Source organism: Hibiscus syriacus, unplaced genomic scaffold, assembly GCF_006381635.1.
Source record: "Hibiscus syriacus cultivar Baekdansim isolate YM2019G1 unplaced genomic scaffold, ASM638163v2 tig00112888_pilon, whole genome shotgun sequence".
Classification (NCBI taxonomy): Eukaryota; Viridiplantae; Streptophyta; class Magnoliopsida; order Malvales; family Malvaceae; genus Hibiscus; species Hibiscus syriacus.
In genome coordinates this window covers 1,152,658-1,172,632 of record NW_024063415.1, presented here as the reverse complement: position 1 = coordinate 1,172,632, position 19,975 = coordinate 1,152,658, and the positions used below count along the sequence as shown (strand labels likewise).

General features: G+C 33.8%; 1 protein-coding gene and 1 pseudogene across 1 annotated transcript; one reads left to right on the top strand and one right to left on the bottom strand.

The window, feature by feature from the left end:
• Positions 1–3,527: 3,527 nt before the first annotated feature.
• Positions 3,528–6,116, top strand: LOC120184394. Its single transcript, XM_039188875.1, has 4 exons — positions 3,528–4,165; positions 4,363–4,609; positions 4,929–5,652; positions 6,079–6,116. Exons 1-4 carry the CDS (start codon positions 3,528–3,530, stop codon positions 6,114–6,116), a joined length of 1,647 nt encoding a protein of 548 aa, XP_039044806.1.
• LOC120184393 lies at positions 6,098–19,928 on the bottom strand (annotated as a pseudogene).
• Between the last annotated feature and the right edge of the window lie 47 nt (positions 19,929–19,975).

Here is a 19,975-nt window from a genome sequence, read left to right as displayed (position 1 = left end):
TTTATATCGGGCATTGATTGTTTTAGTGTTTAGAAACTAGATTTTACAACAATTTTCATAAAAAAAAACAAATTTTCAATTAATTTTGAATTTTCGAAATTAAAAAAATCTTTTATTAAATTCAAAATTTGTGTTTTTGATTTAATTATGTTGTTACTATAATAAATATACATTTCTTGATTTTCAAAACTTGTTTTTCAAACAGTTTTCAAAACTTTGCCCATTAGGATTTGGTTTAGAGAACCTTGAAATATTGCGGACTCAATTGAGTTTTGGGATTGATTATGTTGCATACATATGTTTAAAATTGCAGTTACTCTTTCCATTCCGATTATCTTAAATCATGTCTCACAAATGATCTAGGCATTCCTCTAGTCGTTCTAACCAACCTCCAAACTCACCTCCAAATCCTCCACCTATCCAACAAATTTCGAATCCTAATCCCGATGATCCAAACATGACCATTCGTAATTCGTGCTTCAATGAACCCGGTCGTAGACAAAATCTTTTCTTTAGGTATTCTCAATACTTTGAGTATTTCAAAATCTGGGAAGAACGAATCCCATCTCTTCAAGCCATGTTAGACATCAATTTTTGACATCTTCCTACCCTTCAAGAGTGGAAAATTGATAAATTGTTCGAGCTCGAACCAATAGTTTATCACCAATTTGTTCGTATCTTCTACTCTAATGCCGTTTGCATTCAAAACCGGGATAAAACAGGATCCATAGGTATTCGATCCTATCTTCTAGGATGATTCTTTTAACTTGACCCGGAATACATTGCCACCGCATTAGGATTAGATAATGACGGGTTAGATAATGAAAAACAAATGGTAGGATCTCAGTATAAACGAAGGGATAGTGCGAGTGTTTTAGATCTTCATGACCGTTTTCTTCATCTAATGATCTCTTGGTGGTTTCGACCATTCGGAGGCCGTTACTCTACTCTTCGAGCCTTAGATCTATTTTGGCTACATTGTGTCCAAAATAATCTTAAAATCAACTTACCACAAATTATCTTTGCTGAACTTGTCGAAACCGTAAATCTTGTTCCTAATAAGAAACTATGTTCATCTCTAGTTTACGGTTTTATTCTAAGTAATCTGTTTAAAAATGCCGGGCTTAGAGTTGGTCTTGATGCCTCTTTTCCACTCAAAAACCAAATCAATCTATTCTCTTTAAATAAACCGGGATGGAAAATCAATGAAGAAACTGGTCTTTGGGTTCGTACCGGGGAGCAAACTCCGGAAGCAGATGAAGCCGACGATGAGCTGGAGCAGCACGAGGAACAAGTACAACAAGAAGATCCAGTGCCTCCATACTTCTGATCATTTATGGAGAATCTTGATATGAGGCTTGCATCCATCGATTCTAATCTGACTACTACCAACAAAACGATGAACCGTCGTTTCGACACTTTGGACGAGAGGGTCGATGCACTTTCACGTGATGTGACCAATATTTGGACACGTTTATCTCCTCCTGATCCACCGATGGACGATTAGGCCTTGTTTCTTGCTTAGCTTTATTGGATAAAAATTTCAAACTTATTGTTTTCAACATTTTGATTGCTTTTGGATTGTTTGACTTTGATTGTTGGATGTTTGGATTTGTTTGATGGATGTTTAAACTTATGTTTCTATATATTTGGTTTGGTTAAATTTATTCATTATTGCATCATTTACATCATGTTAGATAAATGACCAATTTTTTTCCATGTCACATTGTTTATGGATATTGATTATGAAACTAATGGCTAATATTTCTCTTGATTGTGATCTTAGTAGCTTAGAGCTTTAAATTTCTAAATCAGTTGGCTAAAGTTTTCAAAACCTTGTTTAAAACGTTTTAAAGTCTTTTTGATTTAACAAAAAGGGGGAAAAGTATCATAAGAGGGAGAAGTGTGTTATAGTAAGGGGGAATAATTTCAAACTTGTTTTCAAAATCTTAAAATTACTAAAATGTTTTGTTATATCAAAAAGAGAGAGATTGTTGAAAACATTTTGATATTTCGATATAACAAATTAAGTTAAATGAATTTTAAGATTTTATAAAAAGATTTTCTAAGTATATTCGATATAATTATTCGAATATCAAAATATTACTCCAAATCTTTCAAATGTCATTTTTAATCCTTTCTCAAGTGTAAAATTAAGTTTCAATCTTAAAATAATTTCAAAACAATTTCAAAAGTATTTCTAACCTTTTCAAAGCCAAAAATTCCAGATTGTCCTTAGGGAACTGATTCCCTCCAAAGGGGGTATCGATTCCCCCTGAATGGTTTGGCTCCGAGAAAAATAGAATGCTCGGAGGGAATTGATTCCCCCCAAAGGGGTACTGATTCCCCCTATTTAACGGTCAAAATATTTGAATTTTACACTTAGGGAACCGATTCCCTATGAGGGGGAACCGATTCCCCCCACGATCCAAGCTGTTTTATTAATTGTTTTCACACTTAAACGGCTCCATTGACTCCACTAATCATCCCCAACGTTCAGAATCAATTGAAGGAGTATTTAAATAAGCTTAGATGCCATTGATAAAAAACAAGAAACAACAATCAACAAGAATCAAGAGAGAATCAAAGAGAAAGCATCAAACCTCAAGTTTGAGCATTTTCAAACCTATTTCATTCAATATTCATTTTTGCTTTCAAGAACACTTATTGTGCTCAATTGTATTATTCTTGAGTGTTCTTTCTTTGTTCTAGAATTGTGCAAACATTTTGCCTTGTGAGGATTTTCTTGTAAGTTTGCAAAATTTGTATTGTTCTCTTTGGGAGAGAGTGTTCTCAAGAATTTGTGGTATAATTCTTGAGGGATTTGTAAGGTTACTCTTTGTCCTCAAAAGAAAGACAAATTAGTAAATTTGTGGAAAATCCTTAGTGTGGATAGCTAAGGTAGTGGACATAGACTTTGGTTGAGAAAGTCGAACCACTCTAAATCGCTACGCAATTACTTTCAATTTTCTGCAAAAGCTTCCACCGAAATTTTTAATTGCCAATTCACCCCCCTCTTGGCCATATTCGTCGATCGATTAACTCAACAGCCTGCTATATAGATTTGCTAAGATGTTTTATTTTCTTAGTTGTTTTATATGCGTCCAAGGATTTGGTTCATGTGAATGTTGTTGTTTTATGATGAACATCTCTTTTAGCCTTTTATATTCACATGCTTTTTTTTCAATCACATTTAATTGATGCATGATATTTAAACTCATTTAATTTTTTTGATGTAAACAAATTAATTTAGTATAAATATGAAATCTCAAAGTGGTAGTGGGACTGGAAGTAATAGTGGGAGTGGGTCAATTTCATCATCCCAAAGTGAGAATTTATCACCATGGTGGAACTATGTGACAAAGATAGAAAAGTGAGGGAATGTTGCAGGAACTTGGAATTTTTGATGTAACATTTGTGGCGAAACTCGTAATGGAAGCTATACTAGGATAAAGACACATTTGCTTCAAATTTCAGGTGAAGGAATTGCAACTTGCAAAAAGGTAACTACAAATAAAAATCTTGAAATGGTAAGGCTGGTAGAAGAGTCGGAGAATAGAAAGAAACAAGAAGTAACTAGAGAAATTTCTTTGCCCTCTCAATCTTTAGCTGGAATTGAGATTGATTATTCTTCTAAGAAGAGAAAACCTAGCTTGTTACCTCTTGCTAGAGCATTCAACATGAATACGAGAGCCCAATTAGATGAACAAATTGCAAGAATGTTCTACACCGATGATTTGCCCTTTAATCTTGCTAGAAATCCTCATTATCATAGGGCTTTCACTTTTGCTGCAACTCACAATATTCCTGGTTATGTTCCCCCTGGTTATAATAAATTACGAACCACATTGCTCCAACAAGAAAAAAATAATGTTGAGAAACTCTTGCAACCGATTAAAGAAACATTACAAGAAAAAATGTTAACTATTGTGTGTGATGGTTGGAGTGATCCAACAAGAAAGCATCTCATTAATTTCATGGCTACTTCTGGAAATGGGCCTATGTTTTTTAAAGTTGTGAATTGTTTTGGTGAAGTCAAAGATAAGTTTTTCATTACTAATTTGATGAAAGAAGTGATTGATGAGGTTGGTCATCAAAATGTGGTGCAGATTATTACTGACAATACAGCTAATTGCAAGGGGGTAGGAGAGATTATTGAGAGCATGTATCCTCATATTTATTGGACACCGTGTATTGTTCATACACTTAATCTTGCCTTGAAGAACATTTGTTCAACAAAAAATATCAAGGGAAATGAGGAAACATATGACTTGTGTCATTGAATTATTGATATTCATGGGATGCCGTACAAATCAAGAATTTCATCATGAACCACAACATGAGATTGGTAATCTTTCAAAGATTTAGTCCTCTTAAGTTACTTTCAGTTGCCGATACTCGTTTTGCTTCGATCATTGTGATGCTTAAGAGATTTAAGTTCATCAAGAAGGGACTTCAAGCAATGGTCATTAGTGATGAATGGAATTCTTATAGGGAGAATGACACGGTGAAAGCAAACTTTGTGAAAGAAAAGCTTGTGAGTGATGATTGGTGGGATAAAGTAGCTTACATCATTGATTTTATAAAGCCCATCTATGACATACTCAGAGTATGCGACACTAATAAGTCATGTCTTCATTTGATATATGAGTTGTGAGATTCCATGATTGAGAAAGTGAAGTGTGAAACTTACAAGAAGGAAAAACGTCATCTTTCAGACTTCAGTCCTTTTTGTCATGTTGATTATGGGATTCTTATAGCTCGTTGGACAAAGAGTTATACTTCTCTCCATTGCATAGCTCATTCACTAAATCCAAGGTACATACATAACTTTGTTAGTTTTGAATTTTATATTTTCAACTCCTAGTTCTTTGATACTATGTGTAATTTTCTTTTTAATATGTTGAAGGTTTTATAGTGATGGTTAGCTAAGCGAGGATTCTTGTAAAGTTGCTCCTCATAGAGATGGTGAAATATCTCGAGAGATAATGAAATGTTTTCGTAGGTTATTTTCAAACGATGAAGATTATGAAAAAGTCTTGGATGAATTTACTTGTTTCTCACTTAAGCTCATGCCTTTTGAAGATTTGATGTCTCTTACAAAGAGGTATTCTTCGGATCCGAAAAGTTGGTGGGCTAACTTTGGTGCCGAAATTCCATTGCTCCAATCTTTGGCTTTCAAAGTGTTTGGACAACCTACTTCATCCTCTTGTTGTGAAAAAAATTGGAGCACTTACTCTTTTATCCATTCACTTAGGAGGAATAAGTTAAATCTGAGTCGCACAGAAGATTTAGTTTACATAAACTACAATTTTCGTCTTTTATCAAGGAGTTCTAGTCAATATGAGGATGAGAAAACCAAGATGTGGGATGTTGGTGGAGATGCTTTTGATTCATTGGGAGATGTTGGATATTTAGAGTTTGTCGAACTCTCGTTTGACGAGCAGGATTTAGAGAGCCAGTTAATCTCGGAAGATGTTAACAATGTTTGGGTGCCTTATGTTGTGAATTTGACCAATTCCATGGAGCAAGACCTTGCTTTCGGTGATGTTGTGGTGGATGTCGCGGGCGATGACTGTGGCCGGTGTTTTTCGGAGCTGAAGGAGGGTGGGGCAAGGAGGGTGATGTTGATGGTGGAGATAGAAAAGAGGGGTAATTTTGGTAGTTTATTAATTTTATTATTTAATTTTTTATTTTTTAGATAAAGAGGGTGGGCACGTGGGTTTCCCAATGGTAATAAAAAAGAGAGATGTCCATGAATGAATTCTACTCTATTGTTGATTTCACCAATAATTTGGTACCGTTTTCAATAACTGCAATTACCAGATTGACTAAAACAATGGTGGCCGAGGAAAGAACAGTGATTATGTTTTGCTTTTCCTTCAAAAGGAAAGAACAGAGGCTTTTATTATTATGAAGTTATTTTCTCTTGTGAGAACGAGTGGCAATTTTTCCAACGAAAGTCTCACCGAGTGATGATCAATGTTTGACAATAAACTCCAGATTATGTTCATCATTTGACTTACGAAAACAAGTAGGAGTCCTTTAATGAACATATATGTTTTATTCAATGACTAGGTATTTGTGGCTTTGATGTTGCCTTTACGCTGCAATGAAAACTATAAACTGATACAAAGATACTATAAACAAATATGGAAAACATGCATCTCTCTTATCTACACTACCATGATAGACATGTTCCATGGCTCCAAAAACCATAACTTTTTGCTTGTAGGGCATGGTCTTGCCTTCCATTATCGGCCATCGATTGATGTGAAGGAGTCCGCAAATCCTGTCGGCTTCCTTTGCTATCATCCAGATTTGTATAGCTCACGCCTCGGCTTTCAGCTGGCTGCCAAACCTTCAACATCTGGGGAAGTGGCTGGTCGTAATCAATGCCTGAGTAACCCTCTGATTCGTCATCGACCGGCTTCCACTCTTCAACTAAAGGTGCTGGCTCATTCACGGCATGGCCCATGTCGGGCCGATGATAAGGCTCCCTTGCAGTGCAATGACAGGCTAGTTCAGCTATGGTGGCAATGCTCTCGTAGATTTGCTCATTCACTTCGAGAGCTGGATCGATTGCGGCCAAGAGTTTGTCCTTGTTCGATTTGATTCTCCCATACCATTCCATCAAGTAACGAGTTTCCTCCTAGCGCCCCTCAGCGAGTGCTGTTAATCCGGTCACTAGTTCCATCAACACCACCCCATAGCTAAATACATCAACTTTAGTACTGATTTTCCCCATCACTGCAACCAACAAGAATTATGAGGCCACTAAGACGCTAAAATGTAAATAATAGAATAGAAAATTCACTCGCGATGCAAATTCGGATTGCTAACCTGCATATTCAGGTGCTAGGTATCCGAATGTTCCAACGAGTCTAGTCGCCATGGACTTCTCTCCATCCGGAACAAGTTTCACCAACCTGAAATTCGAACTTTTGCTCGAAAGTCATCATCTAGAAGGATGTTGGAAGATTTGAGATCTCGGTGTATAAAGGTTTGTCGAGCCAAGTTATGAAGATATTCCATTCCTCTAGCAACATCCAATGCAATACTAATCCGCCTTCTCCAAGATAGAGGTTCCAATTTTAAGCTCTTCCAATGGAACAGATGCTTGCTTATATCACCCTGAGATATAAACTCATAGACAAGAAGCCTCTCATTACCTTCAATGGAATAACCCAAAAGAGAAACCAGATGCTGATGCTGGACCTTAGATAGAACGGCAATTTCGGATTGAAATTCATCCAATGCCTTATTGCTTATGATCCCAGCTTCCATCCTCTTAACTGCTAGTTGAGTTCCATCTTCGAGTACACCCTTTTAAACGGTCCCAAACCCGCCACGACCAAGCTCGTTCTCTCCGGCAAAATCGTTGGTCCCTTTCCGAAGTACTTGAACAGAAATGACCAAGTTTCCAGACTCGGTTATATGGGACTTTTGTGTTGCACCACTATGACTACAACTTGAGCTTGTCGCAGTTTTACTAAATAAGCTTCCACTGGTGTTATTGGAAACAGCTATCTTAACTATGTTTTCATATCAGATGGATCTTTCGAATGAACAACAATTGAACTAGGCACCTCATAAGCTCTTTTTCTCTGCTTACAAAAGAATATATAAAACAGAACCCCTAAAAGAACCATAAAAGCAATGGTTGCAGTACCTGCCACAATTAACAGTTTGAATCCTTGGAAACCAGGATTGGGAATCCGGTTGTTTGGCAGTGGCGGTAGATGACTTAGTTCTGGTATCTCGATTCGGGGATGGTGGTGACTCTTTACCACCTGATTGATCACTTGGAGGAGACTCTGCAGGTGCAGGACTGATAGTCCTAGTAGGGGAAGGAGGTTTTCTTGTATGATTACTGACCAACAGCTGGTTTCCTTCGATGATGATCTTCACGCTTTCATGAAATTTCGGTAACGGAGGCTCGAGATTGTTGTACTTAGATCCAAAGTTCTCAGAGTTCCCAGATCAGTGAAGTTCTCAGGAACAGTACCATGGATATAATTTCCCCCTAGTCTAATTTCCATCAATGATTCCAACTTTGCAAGTGAAGGACTAAGTGTACCACTAAGATTACGTCGAGGCAAGTTGGTGATCAAAACCCGATAATTTTGGTTGCAACTCAACCCCATCCATGGACCAGCGCAAGGCTCGTTACCAGACCATTGAAAAACTAGATTCATAGGGTAATTCATCCCGCCAAGGAAGTCCAGAAGTGCATCAACTTCAGGAGCACAAGCAATACCAGGTTTAGATTGACAAAACAAATTCGAATCATAAGAAAAATTACCGGCTTTTACCGAAGCCAAGCTCCCAGGAATCAAGCCAACAAGCTGGTTCCTATTCAGATTCAGATCCTTCAAAGATGTCAAATTCCCAATATTCTCAGGGATTGTCCCAGAGAATCGATTCCCATGAAGCCAAAGCTGCTTCAAAGACACCATATTAGCAACAACATCAATGGTACCAGTCATCCCTTCACCATCTTGATAATTCAACCACAAAATCTGCATCAAAGACTCACCGAAACTCGCCGGACAATCTGTTATAAGAAAGTTTAAGTGCTGCAAGAGATGGCAACTCCCCTAGAAACTCAGGCAATGGACCAACCATATTACAGTTAACCAAAGAAAGGTTTGTCAACTGAGCTGAATTAGCCAATTCATTAGGAATCGACCATCCAGTAGTCTTGTTAAACGGATTGTAATCCAAAGCCAAGACTCTTACACTGCTCAATCCATCAAAGAAATCATCTGGAATACTATCAAATTCATTGTTATCCAAGTAAGCAAACTTCAACTCTGATAAACCGCTAAAGGTTTGTAATTTACCATTAAAGTGATTCTTTTGAAGCCCCAAATTGAAGAGTTTTGAAAGCTGGTTGAGGTTTAGAGGAAGAGGTCCTTTGAGGCCAAGATTTTGGACTTGAATTTGAGCGACTCTATCACCAGAACAGAACAAATGGGGCCAAGGAGGAGTGCCGCAAGGGTCATCTTCTTCAGTTTCGGGCCATTTAAGCAGCTCCGGATTACTCGATCCTTGCTTGAAATCATTCAAGATTTTCAAGTCATTGAGATCTGTAGTACCATAAGCTACTGTAAACAAACATAACAACACACAAAGATGGAACCTTTGATGATGGTCACATTCCTTATCAGAGCTTGTTACTTTCCTGAACAAAAATCAGCATATGAACTTCAATGGCTATGACATTTGCAGAAACATGGAGGAAAGACGAGACCCAGATAAAAAATGATGTTGGTTTTCTCAAATGGATATCGATTTTTCTTTGTTGAGATCACTTGAAACCTGAAAAATGATATCTAATTTCATTATTAGTGAAAAAAGTGTTTCCAACAGATGCAAGTGACCGACAATGATGATGTAAAAAAAAAGAAGTATAAATAATTTAGAAAATGGATGAGAAAATAAAGTAAAGCAAAATGAAAATTAACGTGGAAGAGTGTGGGTCTCAATTCTCAAATTGATTTCTGGACTTTGATGGCGGCTTAAGGAAGATACCGATAATTTTGATTTGGATTTGCTCAATTTTATGAACTTTCAAGGATTCGAAATTTCGTACATCATCCCAATTTTAATCATCGCATATAACGGAATTAAATATAATAAAAGATTTAATATATAAATGCTGAAGAGTTTTTTAGGGTAAAGTACACAAATGGTACTCTAACCATAGGACGTTATTTATCGAGTCTCTAATTATTAAAAGTTATAAAATGACCACTTTACTATTCATATATTACAAACTCATCATTTTTTATTAAAAAATAACAGTAATTTGAATTGGACGTTAACCTGCTGACTGATTGGGATATTGTAACATCCCAAAGATTGGGTTAGTGATTAAAATGAGAAATTTTGGAATTTGGTGATCAATTTAGGAAAAATTGAAAAGTTTAGGGATTTAAAATGTATTTTTCTGATAGTATATTAAATGGTAACTATGGAAGAATTGAAAGGGTATTATGGTCTTTTTATTTAAAAGATATTTATCTCTTATTTAAAGAGAGAAGCTTATGGGTGAGGAAGTATCTGGAAAGCTTTCTTCTTCTTTCTTCTTCCCGTTGGTTTACTTCATAAAGGTGAGTTTAATTTTAGCTTTTTAATTCTTGAACTTATAAGTTGGTTTTGATTATTTGGGTGTTATATAAGCTTAAGGAAAGCTTATATAAGCTTAAATAATCAAGTAGAGAGAATTAGAAAGGAAATTTCATTAAGGGTTAAGAAATGAATTCTTGATATAAAGAGGTTTTTGAAATTCTAATTATGATTTTGACTTGTCATAAGAAGGATTAAGAGGTTTAAAGCATTAGAATTGAATTTAGAACATGTTGCAAAGTTGGGGTAATTCTTGAATTTCATATGGAGGATAGAATTTTGAGGTTTAAGAGGTGGTAAATGAGTATTAATGAGTTTAAGTATGTGTATGTAAGTTAGGAATATGTAAGGGGGTGAAATATGAAACAATTGCACTGAATTGAATGAATTATTGGGTGAAAAAGTCTGTTCTGGGCAGGGTGTATCGATACCCTATGAACATGTACTTATACACTAAGACCAATTTTGAAGAACATCTTCATGGTGTATTGATACATTAAGGAGTGTATCGATACCCCCTTGAAACGGAAAACTTTCGAATGTAATTTGTGTACCGATACACTAGTGAAGGGATGTATCGATACCTTATAGTGTGCACTGATACACTTCAGAGGAAAAATGGAAATATATATTTCTTTTAATTTAAGAAATGAAAATTAGAGTATGCCTAGTGGAATGCTTATATGTATATTATACGTGTGATTGTGTAGATATCAATCGAGAGCAATGTCCGGACAAGGTGTCAAGTAATAGCCATCAAGAAGAGATAAGGGAACAATGTTAACTAGTGAGACTAGGTGAGTGCACACTAGATAGTATATGGTGTTTAATGGAAATAAGACTTGCAACAAGTATATTTCCTATAGTATTATGCATGAATGCATGAACATGAGCATGTGTTTGTTATAAGTGTCTGAGTTATATGTTATTATATGTGTGTGACATGATTTGTATGAATATATGCTAGTGTGATAAGACATAGGAACCGATATAAGTGATATATATATTTACATAAGTTATATGATATTGACATAATGAATGAGATGAATAGGTGACATAAACTACGTACTAAAGAATTATTTGATATATATATATGTAAACATAGGAAAACCAAGTACAAGTTATACTATATGGTAAATGATTACATGAGAAAGATTACGAGACTCTATGAGAATATTATAAATTAAGGGACATAAATATAAATGATGATATAAAACTATATAATAAGTATTATAAGAAAGTTTTATATATTTAATGGAAAATATAATATACGAGTTATAGCGTAAAGAACTATAAAGCTAGATGGGAAGATTATAGGAGTCATGTGGAACTAAATTAAATAAATAGATTAACTTAGTATATGAATATTATGAGATAAGTGATGTAAATTATATGTTATGGTATAGGTTACAGGAACTGTATAAAGTCAGGATAGGGTAATAAACCATATAAATAGTTATGTGAGCAAGTGGAAAAGTAAGATAAGATAAGTAGTATTTACTTATAGGGTAATATGAGATTGTATGACCTTAAGAAATCATTATATTCAATTATTGTATAAGATGAGAATATTGTATTATTATATAAAATATATGAAAGAGTATATACTTGGGACTCCCTGTTTATGTATTAACTTGAGGAAGTGAATTAAGTCCAATGATATGGAAATTGTGGGATTATTGTATATGTGATATGCAATATGTGGCAATGATATATAGGATTATACAAAAATGTTATATGATATGAGATCGATGATTACACATACATATGATACGTGACAAAATAGAAGAAATATGTGATTATGAATGAAATTATATGTTTATGTGAATATGAGAAAAGATATATGTGAAATGTGAATTATATGGAAGTGAACTATGTGACTATGTGATCATATGAAAATATGATAAAGGGCTATGTGAATGAATTATGTGACATGAACGTGTGAATGTATAATAAGATAAATTAAAATGCCCATGTTATGCGTTATGAGAGCTAAGGGTATAGTTGGCATGCCAAGAGTCGAGGGTTCTACGTGGTTCTTCGGGTCATATATGTAATTCTTTAGAACATATACGTGGTACTTCGGTACACTTATTTGGTCCATTTTATTATGTATATGGTTCTTAAGGAGTGGTCCTTCGATACATAGTGGTCCATCGGGACATAGTGATCATTCGGGACAAATTCAGTGCCCCTAGTGGGAATTATATGATTTTTGGTGACAACATATGTGCAAAACCTCTATGTACTCACATACCTTAAGTTCTTAGAAGTATACATGAACCTTAATGAAAATAAATAAATCAATTGATATTATGTGTGACCAGTTGTGAAATGATATATGTGCTTGATGATGTGTATATAAATGTCAAGAATATGCTCATATGATAAAAAGGAATTAATGATCATGATAATATGATAAGGATAGGAACAAAGATAATTATATATGTGAATGTTGGATTTGATATATGAAAGAAATATATGTTGTGTATGATATGATAGCAGTAATTATTCATGCATGATTATAAGTTAGAGTTTCTATTATATGTTTATACGCCTCACTAAGTCATTGACCTAGCGTGTGAATGTTTCACACGTAGGTTGGAAAGCGAGAAGAGAAGCTAAGAGAAGCGAGAAGAGAAGCTAAGAGGAGCGAGAAGAGAAGCTAAGAGGAGCGAGATAGGCCAGTCACTCCTATACGAAGTTCAGATCAGAAAAGAATTTTAATCATGTGTACCTTGTTATATTTAGTTGGCATGTACTAAGAAAATTAAGTTGAATATGCTCTGATATGTTTTGTAAAATCGAATGATTTTTTTAATTAATATAAAGTAGTCACTTTCTTGAATTGTGAACTTAAATTTTAGCCATTTTGTAAAGAGAAGCGTTTGAAAAGTCAATGTAACACATCGGACTCGGATACCCGAATCCGAGTTAGGGGTGTTACAGATATGATAAAACATGATTCCAAAATCTAAAACGACTATTATATCTCAGACTTCATGTCAACATTTAGCTCAAATTATTGTTAATTTTTTAACTAAAAATGACGAGTTTTGAACAAATACATAATTAAATGAGTAGTTTATAACTTTTAATAGTCAACTATTCTATAATTAAAGAATCATTTTGTAAATTTTTAATAGTAAAAAATCTCAACTCTATAGTAAGGGATTATTTGTATATTTTTACATTTTTTTAATAGTTTTAATGATTCTTTTTGAATAGGGGTGACAATGAATCGAATCGAGTTGGATTTTTGCCTACTCTAACTCTGACATGATATAATGAAACCATAACCTGACTCTGATTTTAATATTGTTTAACCCTCTCTAACTCTGACCGACCAAAGAAATGGAATACTCGAACTCCATCTGACCTGAACTGACATATATCATTGTCAATAAAAAACAACATAACTGAAATTTAAGCAACAATATACCCATATAAAATGAACAGTGAAAAAAAATAAAAAAGTAATAAATTACTATCTAATAATTTTGATGGATACAACAGAAACTAAAGAAAATTAAGCGAAATAAATCATCAAACGCTTAATTATTTAGAAAGAATACTCAAAAATCTCTAAAAGAATGAAAGAACAGGATCCAAAAGATTCATAAACTAAAAATCTCAGATTTTTTAATAGAATAGTAAACCTTTTTCAAAGTTTAGTTTTTTTTTCTTTGAATAAAAACAAAAAAATTCGAAGAAATCGAAAGAACATCTGGACGATGAAACAGAAAGCAAGTTAAATGTTTTTAACCTTCAAACATTTGAGTGAGAGACACTAAATTTGGAAGAGAAAATGAAATGAAACAAAAAAATTAAGAGAATGGATGAAGTATGCGGCAGAAAGGAAAGAGAAGTAAAATGAAAATGAAAACCTAAACATTATATATATATATATATGCCATTTTTGTAAACAAGTTAATATATATAGTATAATATAATTAAAATTATCTGGGTCGGGTTGAGTCGAATTTTTAACCTAAAATCCGACTCCGATCCGAACTTGAATCTTTTTAAAAAAAATCTACTCCTATTGGGTCGGGTCGGGTCATGTCAAAATCCGTCGGATTCAGGTTAAATTATCATCCCTATTTTTGCATAAGTACATTAATTGGTATTCATGTGATCAATTTAATAGGTATTTTCGTTTATAGTTCATATCTAGGATTGAGTTTGTCACTCTAATATAAAATATAAGATGTACTAATGAAATATATTAAGTTATGATTACAAGATAGTATCTATTTAAAAAAAAATTGTTATTGACAACGCATAAACACACACTTCATTAGGAAGAATAATACTCTATTTAAGCATCGAAAATATTTGATATGTTATACGTAGGAAAGGATTTGTGACTTTTTCCAAACAAAAATTACATATTGTTAGAAGTTACATATAATTTTATCTGTGTATAAATTATAAATTTAAATATAGAAAATTTTAATCGTAAAGATAAATTAGAAGAGTTTTTTTAATTAAAATTAGAAGAGTTAAAACACAATAAATAATTAAATAAATATTCAACATAATTATCGTATAAAAGTTATCTTCTAACATATTATATTTATAATATAAGAGTTGAACCACCTTAAAGAAAAAGATAAAATTGTGATCAATATTTATTTATTTTCTTCAAAAATTTACAATTTTTTCACACCTTTAATTTTTTAAATTTAAAATTAAAAAAATATCATTTTTAATTTTAAAATATATGCTTATATTTTTTATTAAATTAGTTATAATATTTTACAAATCTAATGATATCCATGTTGCATGTTTCTTTATTATTTATTTATTTATTTGTATTTTCATTATTTTTCTTTTATCAATATTACGTGAACTCATACAATTCTAACTGTTTTTAAAATATATGCTTATATTTTTATTAAATTAGTTATAATATTTTACAAATCTAATGATATCCATGTTGCATGTTTCTTTATTATTTATTTATTTATTTGTATTTTCATTATTTTTCTTTTATCAATATTACGTGAACTCATACAATTCTAACTGTCTAAATATTTTATTAAAAATATTTATTTAAACAAAATAATTATAAATAATATATTTTAAAAATATCCAAAATTTTAAAATTACTAATTTAAACCATCCTTAAAAGTTGGATTAGATAAAATTTTCAATTCACCTCAAATTGTATAGAATGATAATCCAAATTATAATACTTAATAATCATGAGAGCAACTTAGGATAAGAAAAGTTGGCTCTAGATCTTTAGATTTAAATCCAAATATTTTGTACCTTATTTCATTTTGAAGACAATTATTAGTAAATATAACATGACTGGAAGCATAGATAATGACTTCTTATTGTCTTCAGCTCGTCATTCTTTAGATAACCATCAATTGCGACTCTTCGCTCCATCTAAAACTGTAACATCCTCAATACCAGGTTAGTGACTAAATTGTAAAGTTTCATAATTTGGCGATTAAAGTAGACTAATTAAATAGTTCAAGGACTTATTTGAAAATATTTTATGAAGGATTGTTAGTAATTATTAAATGAATTAAAGGGCAAAATGGTCATTTGACAAGAAAGATTTTTATTTCCTTTTATAAGATAAGGAAACCACGTGGGAAGAGGAAAAGGGAGTTCCAGAGTTCTCTTCTTCTCCTTTCTTCCTTAATACGAGAGAGAGACAGAGCAAAGGTGAGTTTCTTTGTTAGTTGATTATTTGTTGATTTTAAAGTTGGGTTATAATCTTTAAGTGATACTTAAGCTTAAGGAAAGCTTAAGTTGTCCTATAATCAAAAGATGAAGAAGTTATGATAAATTAAAAAGAAGAGACTTTTAAATGAATTTCTGATTATGAGTCAATAAATAAAGTTTGAGTTCGGAATTGACTTGCCATCAACTTAATTAAAAGATATGAAGTGATAGAATTGGATTTAAAACATATTGAAAAATTGGTATGATTTTTGATTTCTTTATGGAAAAAGGAATTTTAAGGTTTAAGATGTGATAAATGAGTATAAATTGGTTTAAGCATATGTACTTGAGTTAAGAATGAAAAATGGGAGGAAACATGAAGTGTTGAAGCTAAAAGGAGTGAATTTTCGTGCTGAAAATGTGATTTCTGGGCAAAGTGTATCGATACACATTCGATAGGTACCGATACACTCTTGAACGAAAAACATTGAATGTAATAAGTGTATCGATACCCCCTTAAAAATGAAAACTTCGAATGTAATTTGTGTACCGATACATAGGTAGTGTATCGATACACACGTTAAGGGATGTACCGATACATTATAGAGTGTACTGAAACTTACCTTAAATAAGAGATGAAAGTAGCCTTTCCTTTAGTCTAAGAAACAAAAGATTAGAATATAACAATTAGAGTATTGATATGGATCCATGTATAATTATGTAGATACTGAACGTAATCCCGTTCCGGAACAATAGAAGGATTAGGATCGATTCAAAGCAAACAAGGCTAAGGTGAGTGCAATATATAGGTATAATTTAAGGGAAATAAGACTTGCGATAAGTCTATTTCCTAGGTTAATTTCATAGTTTGATAGTTAGGAACATGCATACATTATGGTTTTTATAAAAAAACATGCATAAGTTATATATGTTTAATTATGATCGGATATATGTTATATGATTTATGTGAAAGTACTCCAATACTTATGTTACACGATATGAGATGAATAGTTATATGCACATATGAAATGTGATAGAAGAAAAGATATATGTGATTACATGGGAAATGAAATAAGTACATGCTTATATGAAATATAATATTAAATACCCATGTTGTGTGATATGAGAGCTTTAGGTATAGTTGGCATGCCAAGAGTCGAGGGTTCCATAGGTCATTCGGTACATATTCATAGGTTCTTAGGGTCAAATCTCATATGCCACTCAGTGGGACTTATACGAGCTGTGGTGACAACAAACGTGCACAACCTCCATGTACTCGAATACCTTAAGTTCTCAGTATATACATGTGCCTATAAATAATATGAAAATATGTGTAATGCCTTATAGGTTATCGTATTAGTATTGGTTATGAGGAATCATAGAAATGAAATGGAATTATGAATGTTAGTGATTATTTTATATAAATAGTATGTTACATGTTCATATTCATAAGAATTTCATTATTATGAGTTTATGCCTCACTAAGTCTATGACTTAGCGTGTAAGTGGTTTGTATGTAGGTATAAAAAAGCAAGAAGACCAATCTTAGGAGCAGAAGAGCAACATATTACCACTTGAAGATCAGATCATAAGCACCTTACACAGTATGTCTGTTTATGTAGTATAGATGTTGGCATGTAAATAGAGTCGTATAGTGTGTATGCTCTGACCAAGGTTGTAATGTTTTGAACTTATTTTGTATATAGTTTTTGTGTTAATAAAAGTTTAAATTTACTATGGTTTTTATAAAGATATGTGCTTTGAAAAGTCAATGTGACACCTTGGATTCATATCCGGGTCGGGTACGGGTTGGGGTGTTACATTTAATGGTATCAAAGCTAAGGTTTAGCCGATTCTAGGCATAAACCTGATTCTAGAGTGTCTTTAAATGTGTACATGCCAACATAGTAGTGATAACTTCTGATCTGGTATGAGTAATAAGTATGATGTTATGCTAATAAAGTTATTTGATCACATCTTATTAGATGTCCGGACAAGATAGCTCCTGAATTAAAGCAGGAGATGATAGATTAGTTGAGAGTAGTAATTCACCTGTCCTGACCAGGCAAGGTGAAGGACAAGCACCTTCTGGAGTGCCTGTACAAGACCAAGACGTCTTCTTCAAGACGTTGGCCGCAATCTTGATGTGTTTCCAACCTCCTGCTTCCTTAACGCAGAGGATGAATGTTGCAAAGGAGCTGAAATGATTAGGAGCTCCTGAGTTTAAAGGAGAGACTGAGGAGGGTCTAGTTGTTGCGGACCTTTAGCTTAATGACGTGAAGATTATGTTAGAGGGACTCCACTATTCTTATGTGGAGAATCTAGACGGAGTAGTCTCCTTGCTTCATGGGCAAGCGAGAATTTGGTGGATAAATGTCACCTTAAGGATGACCAGTGATCAAGTGACACAATCTCTGTTTTTGGAAAAATTTCGACACAAGTATATAGGAGACTAGTTCATCAAGAAAATGAATCAAAAATTCTTAAATTTAAAGCAAATGAACCACACTGTATATGAGTGTGAATTCAACAAGCTAAGTCGTTTTGCAGCAGAATTGGTACCTACAGAGAAAGATGCATACGAGTGGTTTGTTGAGGGCTTACGTCCAAGGTTAAAGGAGATATTGATTGTTCTAAATATGTCCTCGTTCCAAGAAGTAGTAAACCGTGATAAAGCTCTAGAGAGAGCTCAAAATGAACAGTTTGGGGAACCAAGATCTCAACCGTAAAAAAGAACTGGAGCTTCATCGAGTTCTGCACTACCCAAGAGATGTAGAGATTCTGGATTTCGATCTCAGGCGAGGACAAAATCTATGGCATCCTCTACTCGAGGATCAAATCAGATGAGAGCTAGACAGACTCAATCTGTAGGGTCTGGTAATGAGCAAGAACAACAAAGTCAAGTTCGACAGTGTCAGATTTGTGGAAAAAATCATAGTGGGATATGCAGAGTTAAAATTGGAGCTTGTTTCCGATGTGGGGAAATAGGGCATTTCATGAGAAACTGTCATGTGAAGGCCGGAGAGCTTGCTCAATCGGAAAGAACTACTTCATTGTCTCAGAGGGGACGAGGTAGAGGTAGATGAAGAAATCTTACAGAATCTTCTACTCAGCAGGAGGTACGTTCCACTGCTCGAGTGTATAACCTCAAAACCAATGAAGACTGGATGATCCAGAAAAAATAACAAGAACCTTTTTACTGTTAGATAAATGTGTTACGGTATTGATTGATCCGGGGTCTACCTATTTATACATTAGTAGTGAGTTAGTGAAAGAATTGAGAATTCCGTTAGAAGACACCAGTAATGAGGTTATAGTTACGAATCCGTTAGGGTACATTGCTCGAGTTAATAAAAGGTGTCAAGGGTGTCCCATACGGATTTAGGGAATTGAATTCCCTGCTAATCTGATGGAATTACCCTTTGACGAATTTGAAGTGATATTGGGAATAGACTGGTTATACCGTTATCGTGCGAATGTAGATTGTAAAATGAAGAGGGTAACATTAGTCAACTCAGATGGATTGGAAGTGGTAGTGTTCAATGAAAGATGAAATCCATTGGCAAACGTCATCTCGGTGGTGTCAGCAAAGAACTATTACTACAGGTATGTTAGGGTTTTATGGTTAATTTACTAGATACTTGGACCAAGGAGAAAGGGTTAGAAGAAATTCCTATAGTCAGAGAGTTCCCTGATGTTTTTCCAATAGAATTACCAAGATTACCTCCGGATAGAGAAGTGGAATTCCAGATCGAAATAATGCCTGGAACTGCACCTATTGCCATGGCACCATACAGAATGGCTCCAAAAGAGTTGCAAGAGTTAAAGATACATTTACATGAGTTATTAAATAAATGATTTATAAGACCGAGTGTCTCGCCATAGGGAGGGAGCTCTAGTATTTTTCGTCAAAAAGAATGATAGGTCAATGCGTCTCTGCATCGACTACAAACAACTCAATAAAGTAACCATTAAGAATAAGTATCCTCTCCCTAGGATTGACGATTTATTTGACCCGTTGAAGGGAGCTTCGGTCTTCTCTAAGATTGATTTACGATCGGGATATCATCAGTTGAAGGTTCAGGAGAAAGACATTCCAAAGACCGCATTTAGAATGAGGTATGGCCACTATGAGTTTATTGTAATGCCCTTCGGA